We start from the raw sequence: 19,953 nt of genomic DNA, 5'->3' as shown, positions 1-19,953 counted from the left end.
CATGAAGAGACCCAAAGAAATAGGTACCGGCGAAGAAACTGGGCAAACAACTGGTGTGCCAGAAAACCCTACGGAAACATTGGTTTGCCCTGACAGTGGAATGTTTGGAACCTGAGAATGATCAATGGAACACTTCTGTGCCCCAGTATCTATCAAGAATAGATGTTTCCTATTTCCCACTACCATTTCAACGTAGGGACCTTTCTGATTGACAGGAATAGGCGTAGGTTCCAAACCCTGCTTTGGGCAATCCTAACGAAACAGAATGTCATCAAAAGGAAGTTCTTCAGATAGATATGCAGCAGAAGGATGATCAAATATGTTTCTAGTATCCACACTTGGTAGCTGATTATCCTGCGAAAAAGGTTGCTGTGGATCCTGTGTAAACTGACCTCTACCAGGGCCCCCTGCACCCGGGCGACCTCTGGATCGTCTACCCATGTTTCCAAATGTGTTATTCAACCTTTGTCGAAGGACGGGGCATTGTGCACGCTAATGACCCTCTTGTCGACAATAGGCACACTGGTTAATGTTCACAGGACCCAAGGGCACATTCCCTTGTGGAACATACTGACCTCTAATCTGTGAACTACCCTCTCTAGAGCCTCTAACAATTTGTTGTAATAATACTTTGGTCTTTAAATCACCTTTTCTTTTCTCGACCCTTTCCTTTTCATTAATGACACGATTCTCGTAGTACTGAGCCATGTGCAGTACTTCTGATTGGGACTTCGCCTGCCAAGCGCTCTCAGAAGACATAATTTGTGACTGGATGTCAGGCAGCAATCTACGCACAAATTTGTCCACAAATAATCTTTTCCCAGACTCTGTGCCTAAGTCTTGTCCACTGAAATCTGAGAATACCTGTTCGAACCGATTAAAGAACTCGGTAGCACCCTCAGACTTCCCTTGGACACAGGCCGTAAGCTTGTCCCAGATAATCCTCTTTTCGGGGAATTATGGTTTTCAATTTAGCAATGATTCTATCAGTCTAGGTTAGTATCACCTAAGGCGGTCTCTCACCAGCTGGCCTTTCTCCATCGAGTCTGTTAATGTTAGCCCATGTATCTCCCAACCCTGCTACGTCATCTATAGTCCTAACCTGTTTCCACAAATCTACAGGCAGGAGTACGGGAAATAACAGATCAATATCACACAAGGTGAATACTGAGGACTGCAAGACAGACTCTATTTCTTTATAGAATCCTGTCTGATTTTTCCTAATGTCAGGAATAGATTGTCTAATAGTATTCACTTCCTGTCTTGAAAACGGGACATGAACAAACTGTGATACATAATGTGCAGGAATGTTCACAGCAACCGCATTCGTTGCAGGATTAGCTGCAATCTCAACCTTCCGGACAAATGTCGGAGGAACGTCTCTCATAGGCAACTGAAAGGTAGGCAGCTCCGAACGCTTACTAAGCAACAGAGCCAAGTCGAGAGCTAAAGCAGTCGAAGAAGTGTCAATGAAAAAGATCTCTTATAAATACTCAATAACTCTGTGGGACAACTAATCTTTCTCTTTACACATTCATCCTGCAGGTACTCTATCATTACCTGTATCACTTTCCTCTGCGTTTCTAGCGTATACGGACTATACCTGTCATATACTTCAACTGGAGTTATCGATATGTCTGAAATCCATCTAATCGCATCTTTCGTACAAATTTGTGTTTCTTCGGATATCGATTTGCGACACGGAAGGAACCGTTTCTGTACATACATACTAGCCTCATCATCATCCTCATTCTGTAACCTTTCCAACTCCTTCCTGTACTCAAATATCCTCTCGACATGCTCATGTACTTTCTCCACAGTGTCTCTTGAAAACGCTAAAGTGTTCAGATCTCTCAACCCTTGTGGGACATCTGCATTATTTAATTTGCCCCACATCACACATAAGTGTATACCTAAACCTTTCATGAAAACATTTTTCTCAGGAAAATTATCCATATTAGAAAGTGTGGCAAGAACATTAGCTCGATCATCTCTCTCTATACAATGCTTAGCCCATGCAATCGAATTCCGCTTCGTCTCTGGAGGTACAGTATTACGAGTGACAACCCTTGACCCCACACTCTGATCGACTACAAGCAGTACAAGACCACTTGGAAGAGGGGGAGCAGGTCAGTTCAGTGGAGGTACTGTTACTGGTGCAATAGGAAGAGGCGGAGGAGCAGGTGGAAAACAAAAACTGGAGGAAAAGGAACAACAGGAGGAGCAGGAACAACAGGAATAACAGCAGGAAGAGCAGGAATAACAGCAGGAAGAGGCAAAGCGGCAGGGAGAGGAACATACGCAGGTGGCGCAGAGGCACCAGGCCTTCGTTCATTTAACAATTTATCAATAAATTCATCAGAAACATGAAAATCTTTAGAAGGATAGATTTTCTGAATGCCAAGTGAGAAAGCCCTATCCATATTCCTAGCCGACTCAGAATGTTTATCTTGGTCATATAACAATGCTTTTCGGTGTTCGTTTTATGACGGCGCGCATGTTTTTCTCTACTCTTAAGTTGCTGCAACGCTTCTTTTTTCCAATTCTGCAAAACATCGAATGCTGCAGGTCTAGCCTTTTTCTTTAACAAAATTGATTCTAAATACTCAATATGAGGGATTTCAAAACTACCCCTGATTGGCCACTGAAGTTCGGAGGCATGTCTGGTTTGTCTGTGCCAAATATCATTAAACACTATACTACCAATGCCATGCTTACAGTACATAGTACAAGCCGTCGACCCCTCCTCTGGTGCCGGATGGCTAAATTCCAAAGGTTGCCTATCACTGTGGAATAACGCCCTGAAGCAGGTAGACAATTTCCCAGGCATATCAAAATATTGGTGTTACCTGGTCAATAATTGTATTTGCAGATACAATGCGCCAAAACAAATTATCAGGATACTTAAGAATCGGGTCACAACTCACCTGATCAATCCTAAGGAGGTCCGATCAGATTTCAAAGATTCTTACCTAACTAATCTTACCTCGTGTTTGGTGATTTCGGCAAATCTGCCCGCCTCGATAAGTGGACCCTCGTCAAGATGCCGTCTTGGACCACAAGCTAATCGTCCAGGGATTGGGTCTTGCAGCGCTGCTCAGGTGTCGCGTCTCTTTCAGAAGGGGCTCCTTTATTTTGTTACACAGTCCGATAGCTTGTGTCAACCTTCGACAATCCGGCATCAATCTTGAGGGTCCCTATTCGAGCACCAACTGTGAAAACAAAGATAAAATATCGAGGCTGAGTACCCCAAAAGCAAATACAGTGAACACGGGTTACAAAGGAACATACAAAGATCTTTATTTTATACTGAACAGTATCAAAGGACAAAAACAACAGATAGCTATCGGCCCTCAGTACAACACAACGAACTCCAGCATGGTTCGGTGTGCTCAGTGAGTGGGACTGTACATTAGAATAGTCACACCTTATATACCTTTGAAACATGATGACCAACCCTACTGTGGGTTAATACTAGTTCATACATTACGGATCTAGGGTTCGTGCCGAGTTCACACATCTATACGTTTAGGGGTTACTTTTAATACATTCGCCAACAAGCCTTAATGGCAACAGTGTACTTTAGGATTTCTTATAGAGACCTTCTTAAACATCTATACAATGTAGTTTAAACAAGTGTTCTCAGTTCAGTATTTGAATACATTGTTTGTAACATATGCTCGCGGATTAGCTTCATTGGCACGAGTAATCCTTTACACACAGGTCAACGAAGGACAAGGTCTCAGTTCATGACCCTAACAAGTGGCCTGCAGGCAAGTCACACATTAGTTTATACATAAAGGTCAAGGCGGCCATGTTACATTTTCGGAATGACACTGTCCACCATTTTAGCTCACAGGGTGTCTTTGCAGAGAGAACCTAAAATGGCAGATTGACCTAAAATGGCTGTTTACATTGATTCTAAGGTCGGGACCTTGCAACACGTATTTCTTCGCAAGTGGCTTACAAGCAGCTTGGCAAAGGCCAATATACATATATTCATCACAATAGGAGGCAATGATGGTGAAGTGAGTGTCTTCCAGCATATTTGTCACCCATGGGTGCGCTGGTGCCTGGTTCAAATGATAAGTGCGTTTCTTATTCTTCCTGCTGTTCTTTCTGTCGATGTGCCTGGGGCGAGGGGCAGGAGTTTGATCTCGATTTTCCCTCTTCACTGTACTGCTCTACACCTCCTCCTCGTCAAAGTACTGGATGGGTTATTACTAAAGGTCTTCCTCGTCTCAGTACTTCTGGTCTACTACAAAAGTACATGGGCTAGGAGGGTAGTTGTAATGAGAGAGGTGGTGAAGGAGAGGTGGGAGTGTTATGGGAATACCACGTTCTCTTCAGATAGTCATCCCCCATCCCATAGGTGGGATCCCTCCCCATGAGATCTTCCCGCTGAGTACCACCCCGAGGGGGAATATTGGGTGGTTGCGAAGCCAGACAGCTATGATTACTATGCCTGATGGCAATTGGGATAGTGCCATGGCTTAACAGGAAAAAATGGAAAGGGGTGGGTTAGGGGTGGGGAGGCAAGGTGGCTGCAAAAGACAGGCAGCTATGATTTAACTATGCCTTACGGCAGTTGAGGTAGTGCCGGAAGTTAACGGGAGGAGGCAAGGGGGTGGGGAGGAGGGAAGAGTAGGAGAGGAGGGAGAATAAAGGGGGTGAAGAGTAGGAGGGAGGCAAAGGAAGGGGTAAAGAAGAGCAGAAACATGCAAGTGTTGAAGCAAAGCACAAAGAGTAAGGGTTCCATGTAATAATGTCCCCGCAAAAATGTCTCCTGACAAAAATGTTATTTTTTTTTACAAGGGGAAGCAGGGGATATCCCTGCAACCCGTCCCCATAAATAATGTCACCATATATAATGTCGCCAATGGCTTTTCCCGGCGACATTATGTATGGGAACATTATTACCTGATACCAGAGTAAGGAAAGATACTCCAATGATAAGGGACCACATAGGAGAATAAGTTTTTATGGGACAGGGACCAAGGAGGGGGTGGGGTGTTGGGCAACCAATTAAAAGAAAATGATAACCGAAGGGAGCGGAAACAAGAGCTGAGTGAGAGATCAGAAGGCCTCATTTGAACACAATAAAAAGATAGCGAAGCAGAGGACTGGTAGGGAGCAGCAAGAGAGGGAGAGATATCAGAATGGGAAGGGAGCAGAAATAGGAGGCAAATAGAGTGGATTGGAGAAAGAGCACAAGCAGGGAGAGCAAGAAGAAGTGAGGGGCAGCAGTCAAGATGAGGAAAGACCAATGTAAGACCAAGTCTTGCCTGCAGAAACGGGTGAATTGTGTGGTTTTGAACAATAGAAAGTGGCAAGAGAAGAAATGTGATTGATAAAAGAAAATGGAAAATCAAAAATATCCTTTAGTCATCAGGCAATCCAATATACTTGGACTAGGAATGCACACCTTCGCATGGCAATTCGTCACCACTTCTACCCCCCTCTTAACGTGTTTTCAGTATGCTGCACGCTGCTGACCTATGATGAGACTTCTGCGGCGTGGCTTGATAAACAGTAGCCTTGCCCAATATCCTGAACTGAAGTCTCTGCAAACAAGGCCATGTTTTGGTCCCAGTGGTAATATATGTTATGTTGATGTATACCGTGCAGCGCTACCATTTGCATGGTCTCCAGGTATGTGCCATCAAAGAATGCCAACTCCAGTATGCATCACAGGACAAAGTCACTGGCAAGTAACAATGACCCCTCTTAAAGTCACATGCCACAGGCTGCCAGGCACAGACCTGCATTAGAAGTGATATCACATCCACCAATAGCAACATGAAAACAACGCATTCTAAAACGAGTTCAGCTTTAGCAAGAGAATGGTGGGTGTATAATGTATTTCAGGAATAAGTGCAAATATGCAGGTTACTGTAGACAAATGTCATATTGACATTCACCATCATGCCTTTGATAGACTGGAGTACATGTTAAAAATGAGCACAAACATACATTTATTAAAGTGAGGGTATGCGGGGGAGGTTCTCCCCACGCATTTATTTTAGCTAAGATGTGTTGTTATAAATTCGAGGTTTTCTACCTCACAATAATAAATCGATATTTTCACCCCAATCCTCAAGAATAATAGTAGACAGCGGACAATACCGAGATAGACTGGGGAAGAGTTTAAACTGAACATTCTCTGTGATGAGGATCAATAGTCAGACCCTTTATATCCTAGTGGAAGGGAGGAGCACCTGGGGTGTTCCAGAGACACTTGCATGGCCGAAGGTAATACAGACAGGTATATTCAGTCCTGCAATGTTCAGCCAAGTACTCTTAAGAACTAACGGTCCTGATATGGGACCAGTGTGGAAAGTGGATAAGAGCCTGAGGATGCCAGAACGTCAGAGGTAGCGGGGAAAGTGTCAGGCGCATTTCTACTACCTGGACCTCAGGCAGTTCATAATAATAAAAAACAGTATCAAGGGGCTTGGTTACTGTGGAAGTCCCCCTTTATAAAGGTCGAGGATACACACTGGAAAATAACTGGAAACCAGGAAATGTCTTAATGCTAAATACATGGGCAGTCTGGAAGTACTTGACAGTCCTTGCTCTCAGGGACGTCATTTCACTAAAATGCCTGGGGTAGCGGAAGTGACATCACACAACCCTTGACCCCCTGATGACATCACAGGAAGTGATGTCCTTTGACACCACCCCGAAGTGATATTGTGGGAAACGATGGAACACGACCGTTCACCCGTTGACAAAACAGGAAGTGGCATCACATAGCATTGTACACTACGAGAAATATGGTTACGATATCACTATAATGTGATGTACATTTCATACAATAATGGATCGCCATATATATCATTAAGATCAGTGTGTATAGGCCCATATTACCAAATTACTGTGAATTCAAGCATGCGCCCATGACCAAATGATAATGATGTGTTATTATATAGAACTTACACTTAAGCGCTTTTTATAGAAAAAATATACACCAAATATCACCCAACCTGTGTTGGTACTCATTTATCGACCTCAGAAGGATGAAAGGCTGAGTTGAGGCGTTTAAGAACAGACTAAATCAGTGACTCACCCCTGAAGTGTGCCTGAAATAAACCATTAATGAGTCTAGCAATTATTGTATAGAATTCCAGAAAGACACATTATTTGGTATCCCTATTCTTTCTTATTTAGGATCAGTGCTGAAAGATTTGTGCCCCTCCTGTTCTTATGTTTCTTCTTTTTTTTTTTAAGGGGTCTGAAGAAGAAAGCCAGCCACTCTAGAAGTAAAGAGCCACAGCCCAGGAGCTTGCACTACCAAAAAAAAAAAGTTTTTCTTTTTTTCTTTTTATTTCTTTTTAGAGGTCGCAATGGAGACCTCAGAGGTCGCAGTTGCAATCTCTCGCCACCCCTAAATGACGTCCCTGCTTACTATTCCCGTTGCCCGGTATGTGTCTGTTTTTACAAGTTACAGGTGTTCAATTTAACACGCTGAGCCAGTAGGATGTTCTCCAAATCATTGGGCCTCATTCTAAATCAGCCGGTCCGGTAAAAAAAAGTGCTGGTATTCGTGGATACCAACACTTTACCGAACCGGACAACTATGGGTTTGGCAGTGGGGCGCCTGCGTTACCTCCGGCTGCCTGAAGGTAAGGCAGACGCCCTACCAGCAAAAAAAGCCCTCATTATCGGCACCGGCATTGCCAGTGCCGCTTATGACGGTAAATCCCCATTCATGGAGTCCTATGGGACTCCATGAATGGGGATTTACACCAGCACTCGGAATTCGACGGCAATGCCGCCAGACCGAGTGCCGGAAACGGTATATACATTTGCTGGTATCCTGGCAGCTCTACCGCCAGTATACCGGTAACGTCATGTTCTTTCAATCAACCATCCAGTTTGCAAGAGAATTACACTGTTTAGAGAAGGGTCTCAAGGTCCAATCCAAAAGAACAAAATCCAGTTCGTGCTTTGAGGCTACCCAGATAAAACACCTTTAAGTATAGAGAATCCAGATGGGAGTTATTTAGATAGTCAATGGTTGTCTTGGGAAACTGGTGTGGGTGTGGGTGCTAGAGATCAGCACTGGATACTTCCGCCATGATGTGAGCAACCAACCCAACTCCTGCCGGTAGCGGAGCTGCATCCCATGCACGGTGGTGCAGTGAAAGATCAGCGTTGGCTATTAACCCAAATTTACGTGTTAGCCTTGCTGTTCATTGTGTCTCCCATCCTTGCCTCAGTCTTCGTTCCCCCATGTTTTATATGGCTGTATTCTTCTGAATGTTTCTCCCCCTACTCCGCTTGTCAGGAGTAAGGATTACTTCTGCAAAATGCATGCAACGTTGTATCATGTGTGTTTGATGTGCTTTTTATACGTAAGATGTGTTGTTTGCATATATTTCTTTTATTGAATGTATGGACAATAAATGACTAATACAACCCATGCTCTTCTGCATTTCACCCCAACTCCCATCCCTTTGCTTGGGCTTCACTCCAACGCCAACCCTCCACTAGGTGTGCCTTGATGTCACTGCAGGCCCATCCACACAGCCCAGTTCCTCCCAAAACACTGTACTAGGTGTGCCTTGATGTCACTGCAGGCCCATCCACACAGACCAGTTCCTCCCAAAACACTGTACTAGGTGTGCCTTGATGTCACTGCAGGCACGACCACACAGCCCTGTTCCTCCCAAACACTGCACGAGGTGTGCCTTGATGTCACTGCAGGCCCGTCCACACAGACCAGTTCCTCCCAAAACACTGTACTAGGTGTGCCTTGATGTCACTGCAGGCCCATCCACACAGACCAGTTCCTCCCAAAACACTGTACTAGGTGTGCCTTGATGTCACTGCAGGCACGACCACACAGCCCTGTTCCTCCCAAACACTGCACGAGGTGTGCCTTGATGTCACTGCAGGCCCATCCACACAGCCCAGTTCCTCCCAAAACACTGTACTAGGTGTGCCTTGATGTCACTGCAGGCACGACCACACAGCCCTGTTCCTTCCAAACACTGTACTAGGTGTGCCTTGATGTCACTGCAGGCCCGTCCACACAGACCAGTTCCTCCCAAAACACTGTACTAGGTGTGCCTTGATGTCACTCCAGGCCCATCCACACAGCCCAGTTCCTCCCAAAACACTGTACTAGGTGTGCCTTGATGTCACTCCAGGCCCGTCCACAACCCAGTTCCTCCCAAACACTGCTCTAGGTGTGCCTTGATGTCACTCCAGGCCCGTCCACCACAGCCCAGTTCCTCCCAAACACTGCACTAGGTGTGCCTTGATGTCACTCCAGGCCCGTCCACACAGCCCGGTTCCTCCCAAACACGGTACTAGGGGTGCCTTGATGTCACTGCAGGCCAGTTCCAGTTTGGGAGGAGAATCCAGTTCCTCCCAAACACTGCACTAGGTGTGCCTTGATGTCACTCCAGGCCCGTCCACAGCCCAGTTCCTCCCAAACACTGCACTAGGTGTGCCTTGATGTCACTCCAGGCCCGTCCACAGCCCAGTTCCTCCCAAACACTGCACTAGGTGTGCCTTGATGTCACTCCAGGACCGTCAACTGCACTAGGTGTGCCTTGATGTCACTCCAGGCCCGTCCACAGCCCAGTTCCTCCAAAACACTGCACTAGGTGTGCCCTGATGTCACTCCAGGCCCGTCCACACAGTCCAGTTCCTCCCAAAACCTGCACTAGGTGTGCCTTGATGTCACTCCAGGCCCGAACACACAGTCCAGTACCTCCCAAACACTGCACTAGGTGTGCCTTGATGTCACTCCAGGCCCATCCACACAGTCCATTTACTCCCAAACACTGCACTAGGTGTGCCTTGATGTCACTCCAGGCCCGTCCACACAGTCCAGTTCCTCCCAAACACTGTACTAGATGTGCCTTGATGTCACTCCAGGCTCGTCCACAGCCCAGTTCCTCCCAAAACACTGTACTAAGTGTGCCTTGATGTCACTCCAGGCCCGACCACACAGCCCAGTTCCTCCCAGAGACTGCACTAGGTGTGCCTTGATGTCACTCCAGGCCTGTCCACCACAGCCCAGTTCCCTCCCAAACACTGCACTAGGTGTGCCTTGATGTCACTCCAGACCTGTCCACAGCCCAGTTCCTCCCAAACACTGTACTAGGTGTGCCTTGATGTCACTCCAGGCCCGTCCACACAGTCCAGTTCCTCCCAAACACTGCACTAGGTGTGCCTTGATGTCACTCCAGGCCCGTCCACACAGTCCAGTTCCTCCCAAACACTGCACTAGGTGTCCCTTGATGTCACTCCAGGCCCGTCCACACAGTCCAGTTCCTTCCAAACACTGTACTAGGTGTGCCTTGATGTCACTCCAGGCCTGTCCACCACAGCCCAGTTCCCTCCCAAACACTGCACTAGGTGTGCCTTGATGTCACTCCAGGCGCGTCCACAGCCCAGTTCCTCCCCAAAGACTGCACTAGGTGTGCCTTGATGTCACTCCAGGCCCGACCACACAGCCCAGTTCCTCCCAGACACTGCACTAGGTGTGCCTTGATGTCACTCCAGGCCCGACCACACAGTCCAGTTCCTCCCAAACACTGCACTAGGTGTGCTTTGATGTCACTCCAGGCCCGTCCACACAGTCCATTTCCTCCCAAACACTGCACTAGGTGTGCCTTGATGTCACTCCAGGCCCATCCACACAGTCCACTTCCTCCCAACCACTCTACTAGATGTGCCTTGATGTCACTCCAGGCCCGTCCACAGCCCAGTCCTCCCAAAACACTGTACTAAGTGTGCCTTGATGTCACTCCAGGCCCGACCACACAGCCCAGTTCCTCTCAGAGACTGCACTAGGTGTGCCTTGATGTCACTCCAGGCCTGTCCACCACAGCCCAGTTCCCTCCCAAACACTGCACTAGGTGTGCCTGATGTCACTCCAGACCCGTCCACAGCCCAGTTCCTCTCAAACACTAGACTAGGTGTGCCTTGATGTCACTCCAGGACCGTCCACAGCCCAGTTCCTCCCAAACACTGCACTAGGTGTGCCTTGATGTCACTCCAGGCCCATCCACACAGTTCAGTTCCTCCCAAACACTGCACTAGGTGTGCCTTGATGTCACTCCAGGCCCGTCCACACAGTCCAGTTCCTCCCAAACATTGCACTAGGTGTGCCTTGATGTCACTCCAGGCCAGTCCACACAGTCCAGTTCCTCCCAAACACTGTACTAGGTGTGCCTTGCTGTCACTTCAGGCCCGTCCACACAGCCCAGTTCCTCCCAGAGACTGCACTAGGTGTGCCTTGATGTCACTCCAGGCCTGTCCACCACAGCCCAGTTCCTCCCAAAACACTGTACTAGGTGTGCCTCGATGTCAATCCAGGCCCGACCACACAGCCCAGTTCCTCCCAGACACTGCACTAGGTGTGCCTTGATGTCACTCCAGGCCCGACCACACAGTCCAGTACCTCCCAAACACTGCACTAGGTGTGCCTTGATGTCACTCCAGGCCCATCCACACAGTCCATTTCCTCCCAAACACTGCACTAGGTGTGCCTTGATGTCACTCCAGGCCCGTCCACACAGTCCAGTTCCTCCCAAACACTGTACTAGATGTGCCTTGATGTCACTCCAGGCTCGTCCACAGCCCAGTTGCTCCCAAAACACTGTACTAAGTGTGCCTTGATGTCACTCCAGGCCCGACCACACAGCCCAGTTCCTCCCAGAGACTGCACTAGGTGTGCCTTGATGTCACTCCAGGCCTGTCCACCACAGCCCAGTTCCCTCCCAAACACTGCACTAGGTGTGCCTTGATGTCATTCCAGACCCGTCCACAGCCCAGTTCCTCCCAAACACTGCACTAGGTGTGCCTTGATGTCACTCCAGGCCCGTCCACAGCCCAGTTCCTCCGAAACACTGCACTAGGTGTGCCCTGATGTCACTCCAGGCCCGTCCACACAGTCCAGTTCCTCCCAAACACTGCACTAGGTGTGCCCTGATGTCACTCCAGGCTCGTCCACACAGTCCAGTTCCTCCCAAACACTGCACTAGGTGTCCCTTGATGTCACTCCAGGCCCGTCCACACAGTCCAGTTCCTCCCAAACACTGTACTAGGTGTGCCTTGATGTCACTCCAGGCCTGTCCACCACAGCCCAGTTCCCTCCCAAACACTGCACTAGGTGTGCCTTGATGTCACTCCAGGCGCGTCCACAGCCCAGTTCCTCCCAAAGACTGCACTAGGTGTGCCTTGATGTCACTCCAGGCCCGTCCACACAGTCCAGTTCCTCCCAAACACTGCACTAGGTGTGCCTTGATGTCACTCCAGGCCCGTCTACAGCCCAGTTCCTCCCAAAACACTGTACTAGGTGTGCCTTGATGTCACTCCAGGCCCGACCACACAGCCCAGTTCCTCCCAAACACTGCACTAGGTGTGCCTTGATGTCACTCCAGGCCCGACCACACAGTCCAGTTCCTCCCAAACACTGCACTAGGTGTGCTTTGATGTCACTCCAGGCCCGTCCACACAGTCCATTTCCTCTCAAACACTGCACTAGGTGTGCCTTGATGTCACTCCAGGCCCATCCACACAGTCCACTTCCTCCCAAACACTCTACTAGATGTGCCTTGATGTCACTCCAGGCCCGTCCACAGCCCAGTCCTCCCAAAACACTGTACTAAGTGTGCCTTGATGTCACTCCAGGCCCGACCACACAGCCCAGTTCCTCTCAGAGACTGCACTAGGTGTGCCTTGATGTCGCTCCAGGCCTGTCCACCACAGCCCAGTTCCCTCCCAAACACTGCACTAGGTGTGCCTGATGTCACTCCAGACCCGTCCACAGCCCAGTTCCTCTCAAACACTAGACTAGGTGTGCCTTGATGTCACTCCAGGCCCGTCCACAGCCCAGTTCCTCCCAAACACTGCACTAGGTGTGATTTGTTGTCACTCCAGGCCCATCCACACAGTTCAGTTCCTCCCAAACACTGCACTAGGTGTGCCTTGATGTCACTCCAGGCCCGTCCACACAGTCCAGTTCCTCCCAAACATTGCACTAGGTGTGCCTTGATGTCACTTCAGGCCAGTCCACACAGTCCAGTTCCTCCCAAACACTGTACTAGGTGTGCCTTGCTGTCACTTCAGGCCCGTCCACACAGCCCAGTTCCTCCCAGAGACTGCACTAGGTGTGCCTTGATGTCACTCCAGGCCTGTCCACCACAGCCCAGTTCCCTCCCAAACACTGCACTAGGTGTGCCTTGATGTCACTCCAGGCCTGTCCACAGCCCAGTTCCTCCCAAAACACTGTACTAGGTGTACCTTGATGTCACTCCAGGCCCGACCGCACAGCCCAGTTCCTCCCAGACACTGCACTAGGTGTGCCTTGATGTCACTCCAGGCACGACCACACAGCCCTGTTCCTTCCAAACACTGTACTAGGTGTGCCTTGATGTCACTCCAGGCCCGTCCACACAGCCGAGTTCCTCCCAAACACTGTACTAGGTGTGCCTTGATGTCACTCCAGGCCCGACCGCACAGCCCAGTTCCTCCCAGACACTGCACTAGGTGTGCCTTGATGTCACTCCAGGCACGACCACACAGCCATGTTCCTCCCAAACACTGTACTAGGTGTGCCTTGATGTCACTCCAGACCCGTCCACAGCCCAGTTCCTCCCAAACACTGCACTAGGTGTGCCTTGATGTCACTCCAGGGCCGTCCACACAGCCCAGTTCCTCCCAGACACTGCACTAGGTGTGCCTTGATGTCACTCCAGACCCGTCCACAGCCCAGTTCCTCCCAGACACTGCACTAGGTGTGCCTTGATGTCACTCCAGGCCCGTCCACACAGTCCATTTCCTCCCAAACACTGCACTAGGTGTGCCTTGATGTCACTCCAGGCCCATCCACACAGTCCACTTCCTCCCAACCACTCTACTAGATGTGCCTTGATGTCACTCCAGGCCCGTCCACAGCCCAGTCCTCCCAAAACACTGTACTAAGTGTGCCTTGATGTCACTCCAGGCCCGACCACACAGCCCAGTTCCTCTCAGAGACTGCACTAGGTGTGCCTTGATGTCACTCCAGGCCTGTCCACCACAGCCCAGTTCCCTCCCAAACACTGCACTAGGTGTGCCTGATGTCACTCCAGACCCGTCCACAGCCCAGTTCCTCTCAAACACTAGACTAGGTGTGCCTTGATGTCACTCCAGGCCCGTCCACAGCCCAGTTCCTCCCAAACACTGCACTAGGTGTGCCTTGATGTCACTCCAGGCCCATCCACACAGTTCAGTTCCTCCCAAACACTGCACTAGGTGTGCCTTGATGTCACTCCAGGCCCGTCCACACAGTCCAGTTCCTCCCAAACATTGCACTAGGTGTGCCTTGATGTCACTCCAGGCCAGTCCACACAGTCCAGTTCCTCCCAAACACTGTACTAGGTGTGCCTTGCTGTCACTTCAGGCCCGTCCACACAGCCCAGTTCCTCCCAGAGACTGCACTAGGTGTGCCTTGATGTCACTCCAGGCCTGTCCACCACAGCCCAGTTCCTCCCAAAACACTGTACTAGGTGTGCCTCGATGTCAATCCAGGCCCGACCACACAGCCCAGTTCCTCCCAGACACTGCACTAGGTGTGCCTTGATGTCACTCCAGGCCCGACCACACAGTCCAGTACCTCCCAAACACTGCACTAGGTGTGCCTTGATGTCACTCCAGGCCCATCCACACAGTCCATTTCCTCCCAAACACTGCACTAGGTGTGCCTTGATGTCACTCCAGGCCCGTCCACACAGTCCAGTTCCTCCCAAACACTGTACTAGATGTGCCTTGATGTCACTCCAGGCTCGTCCACAGCCCAGTTGCTCCCAAAACACTGTACTAAGTGTGCCTTGATGTCACTCCAGGCCCGACCACACAGCCCAGTTCCTCCCAGAGACTGCACTAGGTGTGCCTTGATGTCACTCCAGGCCTGTCCACCACAGCCCAGTTCCCTCCCAAACACTGCACTAGGTGTGCCTTGATGTCATTCCAGACCCGTCCACAGCCCAGTTCCTCCCAAACACTGCACTAGGTGTGCCTTGATGTCACTCCAGGCCCGTCCACAGCCCAGTTCCTCCGAAACACTGCACTAGGTGTGCCCTGATGTCACTCCAGGCCCGTCCACACAGTCCAGTTCCTCCCAAACACTGCACTAGGTGTGCCCTGATGTCACTCCAGGCTCGTCCACACAGTCCAGTTCCTCCCAAACACTGCACTAGGTGTCCCTTGATGTCACTCCAGGCCCGTCCACACAGTCCAGTTCCTCCCAAACACTGTACTAGGTGTGCCTTGATGTCACTCCAGGCCTGTCCACCACAGCCCAGTTCCCTCCCAAACACTGCACTAGGTGTGCCTTGATGTCACTCCAGGCGCGTCCACAGCCCAGTTCCTCCCAAAGACTGCACTAGGTGTGCCTTGATGTCACTCCAGGCCCGTCCACACAGTCCAGTTCCTCCCAAACACTGCACTAGGTGTGCCTTGATGTCACTCCAGGCCCGTCTACAGCCCAGTTCCTCCCAAAACACTGTACTAGGTGTGCCTTGATGTCACTCCAGGCCCGACCACACAGCCCAGTTCCTCCCAAACACTGCACTAGGTGTGCCTTGATGTCACTCCAGGCCCGACCACACAGTCCAGTTCCTCCCAAACACTGCACTAGGTGTGCTTTGATGTCACTCCAGGCCCGTCCACACAGTCCATTTCCTCCCAAACACTGCACTAGGTGTGCCTTGATGTCACTCCAGGCCCATCCACACAGTCCACTTCCTCCCAAACACTCTACTAGATGTGCCTTGATGTCACTCCAGGCCCATCCACAGCCCAGTCCTCCCAAAACACTGTACTAAGTGTGCCTTGATGTCACTCCAGGCCCGACCACACAGCCCAGTTCCTCTCAGAGACTGCACTAGGTGTGCCTTGATGTCGCTCCAGGCCTGTCCACCACAGCCCAGTTCCCTCCCAAACACTGCACTAGGTGTGCCTGATGTCACTCCAGACCCGTCCACAGCCCAGTTCCTCTCAAACACTAGACTAGGTGTGCCTTGATGTCACTCCAGGCCCGTCCACAGCCCAGTTCCTCCCAAACACTGCACTAGGTGTGATTTGTTGTCACTCCAGGCCCATCCACACAGTTCAGTTCCTCCCAAACACTGCACTAGGTGTGCCTTGATGTCACTCCAGGCCCGTCCACACAGTCCAGTTCCTCCCAAACATTGCACTAGGTGTGCCTTGATGTCACTTCAGGCCAGTCCACACAGTCCAGTTCCTCCCAAACACTGTACTAGGTGTGCCTTGCTGTCACTTCAGGCCCGTCCACACAGCCCAGTTCCTCCCAGAGACTGCACTAGGTGTGCCTTGATGTCACTCCAGGCCTGTCCACCACAGCCCAGTTCCCTCCCAAACACTGCACTAGGTGTGCCTTGATGTCACTCCAGGCCTGTCCACAGCCCAGTTCCTCCCAAAACACTGTACTAGGTGTACCTTGATGTCACTCCAGGCCCGACCGCACAGCCCAGTTCCTCCCAGACACTGCACTAGGTGTGCCTTGATGTCACTCCAGGCACGACCACACAGCCCTGTTCCTTCCAAACACTGTACTAGGTGTGCCTTGATGTCACTCCAGGCCCGTCCACACAGCCGAGTTCCTCCCAAACACTGTACTAGGTGTGCCTTGATGTCACTCCAGGCCCGACCGCACAGCCCAGTTCCTCCCAGACACTGCACTAGGTGTGCCTTGATGTCACTCCAGGTACGACCACACAGCCATGTTCCTCCCAAACACTGTACTAGGTGTGCCTTGATGTCACTCCAGACCCGCCACAGCCCAGTTCCTCCCAAACACTGCACTAGGTGTGCATTGATGTCACTCCAGGGCCGTCCACACAGCCCAGTTCCTCCCAGACACTGCACTAGGTGTGCCTTGATGTCACTCCAGACCCGTCCACAGCCCAGTTCCTCCCAGACACTGCACTAGGTGTGCCTTGATGTCACCCCAGGGCCGCCCACACAGCCCAGTTCCTCCCAGACACTGCACTAGGTGTGCCTTGATGTCACTCCAGACCCGTCCACAGCCCAGTTCCTCCCAAACACTGCACTGGGTGTGCCTTGATGTCACTCCAGGGCCGTCCACACAGCCCAGTTCCTCCCAGACACTGCACTAGGTGTGCCTTGATGTCACTCCAGGGCCGCCCACACAGCCCAGTTCCTCCCAGACACTGCACTAGGTGTGCCTTGATGTCACTCCAGGGCCGCCCACACAGCCCAGTTCCTCCCAGACACTGCACTAGGTGTGCCTTGATGTCACTCCAGGGCCGCCCACACAGCCCAGTTCCTCCCAAACACTGCACTAGGTGTGCCTTGATGTCACTCCAGGGCCGTCTACACAGCCCAGTTCCTCCCAGACACTGCACTAGGTGTGCCTTGATGTCACTCCAGGGCCGTCTACACAGCCCAGTTCCTCCCAGACACTGCACTAGGTGTGCCTTGATGTCACTCCAGGGCCGCCCGCACAGCCCAGTTCCTCCACTGCAACACTTCAGTCTGCTTATTCTGGGCAGACTCCTCAAATCTGCGAACTTCTGTGGGTCTCCTCTCTTGTCATATTGTGACATTCTACTTCCTAAACGCCACAGCTTGCATGAAGGGACCTGCATTCCTACGGGACTGCTATGCCAAGCATTGTAATAATAATAATTTGGCATTTATATAGCGCTACGAACCCTCAGGTATCTGAGCGCTGCTTATTATTACCCACGGTGTGTGGTGCTCATGTATGGGGTGCGCCTGGCAAACATGTGCATTGCGGGGCCCTGGGTGTGTTTTTAATGATGTCACTTTTTTCACGCGCACAATCTCTCCAGATGTGTGCACAGCTGCCAAGGCGGCACTTTAATGGGAACTGATATACGGTGGGGGGCGGGGGCCTGCGCAGCTGCGGCTGGTTTTTCAGGAGATCCCATAGTGTGGGAGCCGGGGGCTTGATTAGGTGGAGCGGAAACACCCCCCAAAACTACCGTGAGTGCAGACGAATGCCCGCCCGTAACATGTGTTCACTGTCATATTCTTTTTCCCAAGGCAAGAAGTTGATGACATTTATGACAGTCTGAAGGAGTTGCAGGAACTCTCGGGCTTGAACGCCACCATCGATGAGCTCATGAGGGAGACGGACAGGTTGTTTAAGGAGGTGGAGAAAATCCGGCAGAGACACACGAATGCCGAGGACGCCCAAGTGAAAGGTACAATGAAGTCTGGTTCTTTTTCGGGGGTCTATTCCACTGGTGGGCTCCACTGTTGGTATGACGGTATTGATGAATTAAAGCTTTGCAATTTCGACAAATAAACTAACTTTAATTACTACAAATGTTTCTAAACCACGAAGAATTGTACAACCATATACACAAAAGAGCAGTCTATATTTCTGGCTCCGAAAACACTCATGCATACAAAATACATAGGGTTACATTGCACATGCGTAAAAATGATACCACTAGAACATACCACTTGTCCAGAGAATTGTCAAACACACCGCCACAAGAACTCTCAAAGAGTGGTACTCTAACCTTATCCTTGTGCCTAAAACCAAAAAGGCCAGTGCAGGCAGATCCAGCATTCCCACGATAGCCGCCACACAATGGAACGCCCTTCCTCCTCACCTAAGAATGATTGAGTCTCACCAAGCCTTCCGCAAAGCAATCAAAACAAAACTCTTCATCTAATACCACCCGATTGCTTTCTTATGGCTGAGAAAACCTTGTGTGTGTATTATTATTGTTGACTTATGTACCTGCAACTAAGAGACCTCACGGTCACATGTAACCTTCCTATTGCAAAATGTTTTATACACCTCATGTAACAGCGCCACGATGCCTCTGGGCTGCAGGAGCGCTATACAAATGCAAATAAATAAATAAATAGATGTGATTGCAAATAAACCTTGACCAAGAGCTAAACTGTGAACATTTTGCTTAGAGACTACACTGACGATGGGCCTATCAGTGTGAATGTGTAATAACATACCGTATCAGAAGTCTCCCTCAGCTGGACAGGAAGTTGATTCCACCATAAGACGGTGCCACTCCAAAGAAACGCAGAGGGGATGTACCCGTCTTGTGACCTCCTAAGGGAATTGACCTCTTCTCTTTGGGCTACGGTACCCACTGATATCCAGTGTTTAGAAGACACATTTCGGTGTTGAAAAAACACTTTATTGGTACGAAATGCAACCTTTAGCTCAGTAAACACATTTTGGGATAGAACCATAGACAGTTAAATATGATTTGTGAGTGTTTTTCAGGTTGGGGAAACGCAGGGAACTAAAGAAATCTGCCGCAAGAGTAAGGTGTTTGAAGCGGAACAGAAAGCATTGTGAGGGAGCAAGCAAAACCTGCACGTTCCTATGGCGAACCTGCAAACCTCTTAGTGGAGGAATTACTTCCGTAAGGACAACTCAAACCTACGCCTACTTTAGACGCAACTACGTTCAGTGGATTAAGGACAACAACCGATAACTCACCTTGCCTACCCTATGTATACTATGTAAATATGCACATTCGTAAACTGTTTATCACTGCATCTGTCGCAACTGCCTTAAATTTGTACACACTGTAAATAAATACGTACCTATATACACACTGTAACTATTGTACATCACTGTAACCAAGCTGAGAATAACCTTGTTGCTCCTGCGCCCTTATACCTTCGGGTCTGGCACGCAATATAAATAAATAAACAAACAAACAAACTTATTTTACCTAGTTTTTGGTTGGGTACATTTATTGTGGACTACATTGAGTTTGGTCAAGTATCTGGCAAATCTTCCCTCCACCTTACAACTTGTACTATTCTCAGTGAATTTTTAAAGTAGTGGGGAGAAATGTTCACCAGCACTTGCCACTAGAGAGCTTAGCAAGTGATCTCTATGTTCTCCTGCACATGCCATGAGAGCTTAGCGAGTGATCCCTATGTTCTCCT

The 19,953-nt window shown here is 49.8% G+C and overlaps 1 protein-coding gene across 3 annotated transcripts in view; it reads left to right on the top strand.

The window, feature by feature from the left end:
* Positions 1-19,953, top strand: part of LAMB4 (laminin subunit beta 4) — a 933,969-nt gene that overhangs the window by 723,258 nt on the left and 190,758 nt on the right. For all 3 annotated transcript variants that reach the window (XM_069629159.1, XM_069629158.1, XM_069629160.1), the window contains one exon: positions 18,058-18,218. In XM_069629159.1, the coding sequence (XP_069485260.1) occupies positions 18,058-18,218 (161 nt within the window). The remainder of the gene's footprint in view (positions 1-18,057; positions 18,219-19,953) is intronic.

The sequence above is a fragment of the Ambystoma mexicanum genome, chromosome 12 (assembly GCF_040938575.1).
Source record: "Ambystoma mexicanum isolate Mex_15411 chromosome 12, UKY_AmexF1_1, whole genome shotgun sequence".
NCBI classification, from domain to species: domain Eukaryota; kingdom Metazoa; phylum Chordata; class Amphibia; order Caudata; family Ambystomatidae; genus Ambystoma; species Ambystoma mexicanum.
Note: the sequence above shows the minus strand (reverse complement) of the source record. Positions and strands in the feature narration are given on the sequence as shown.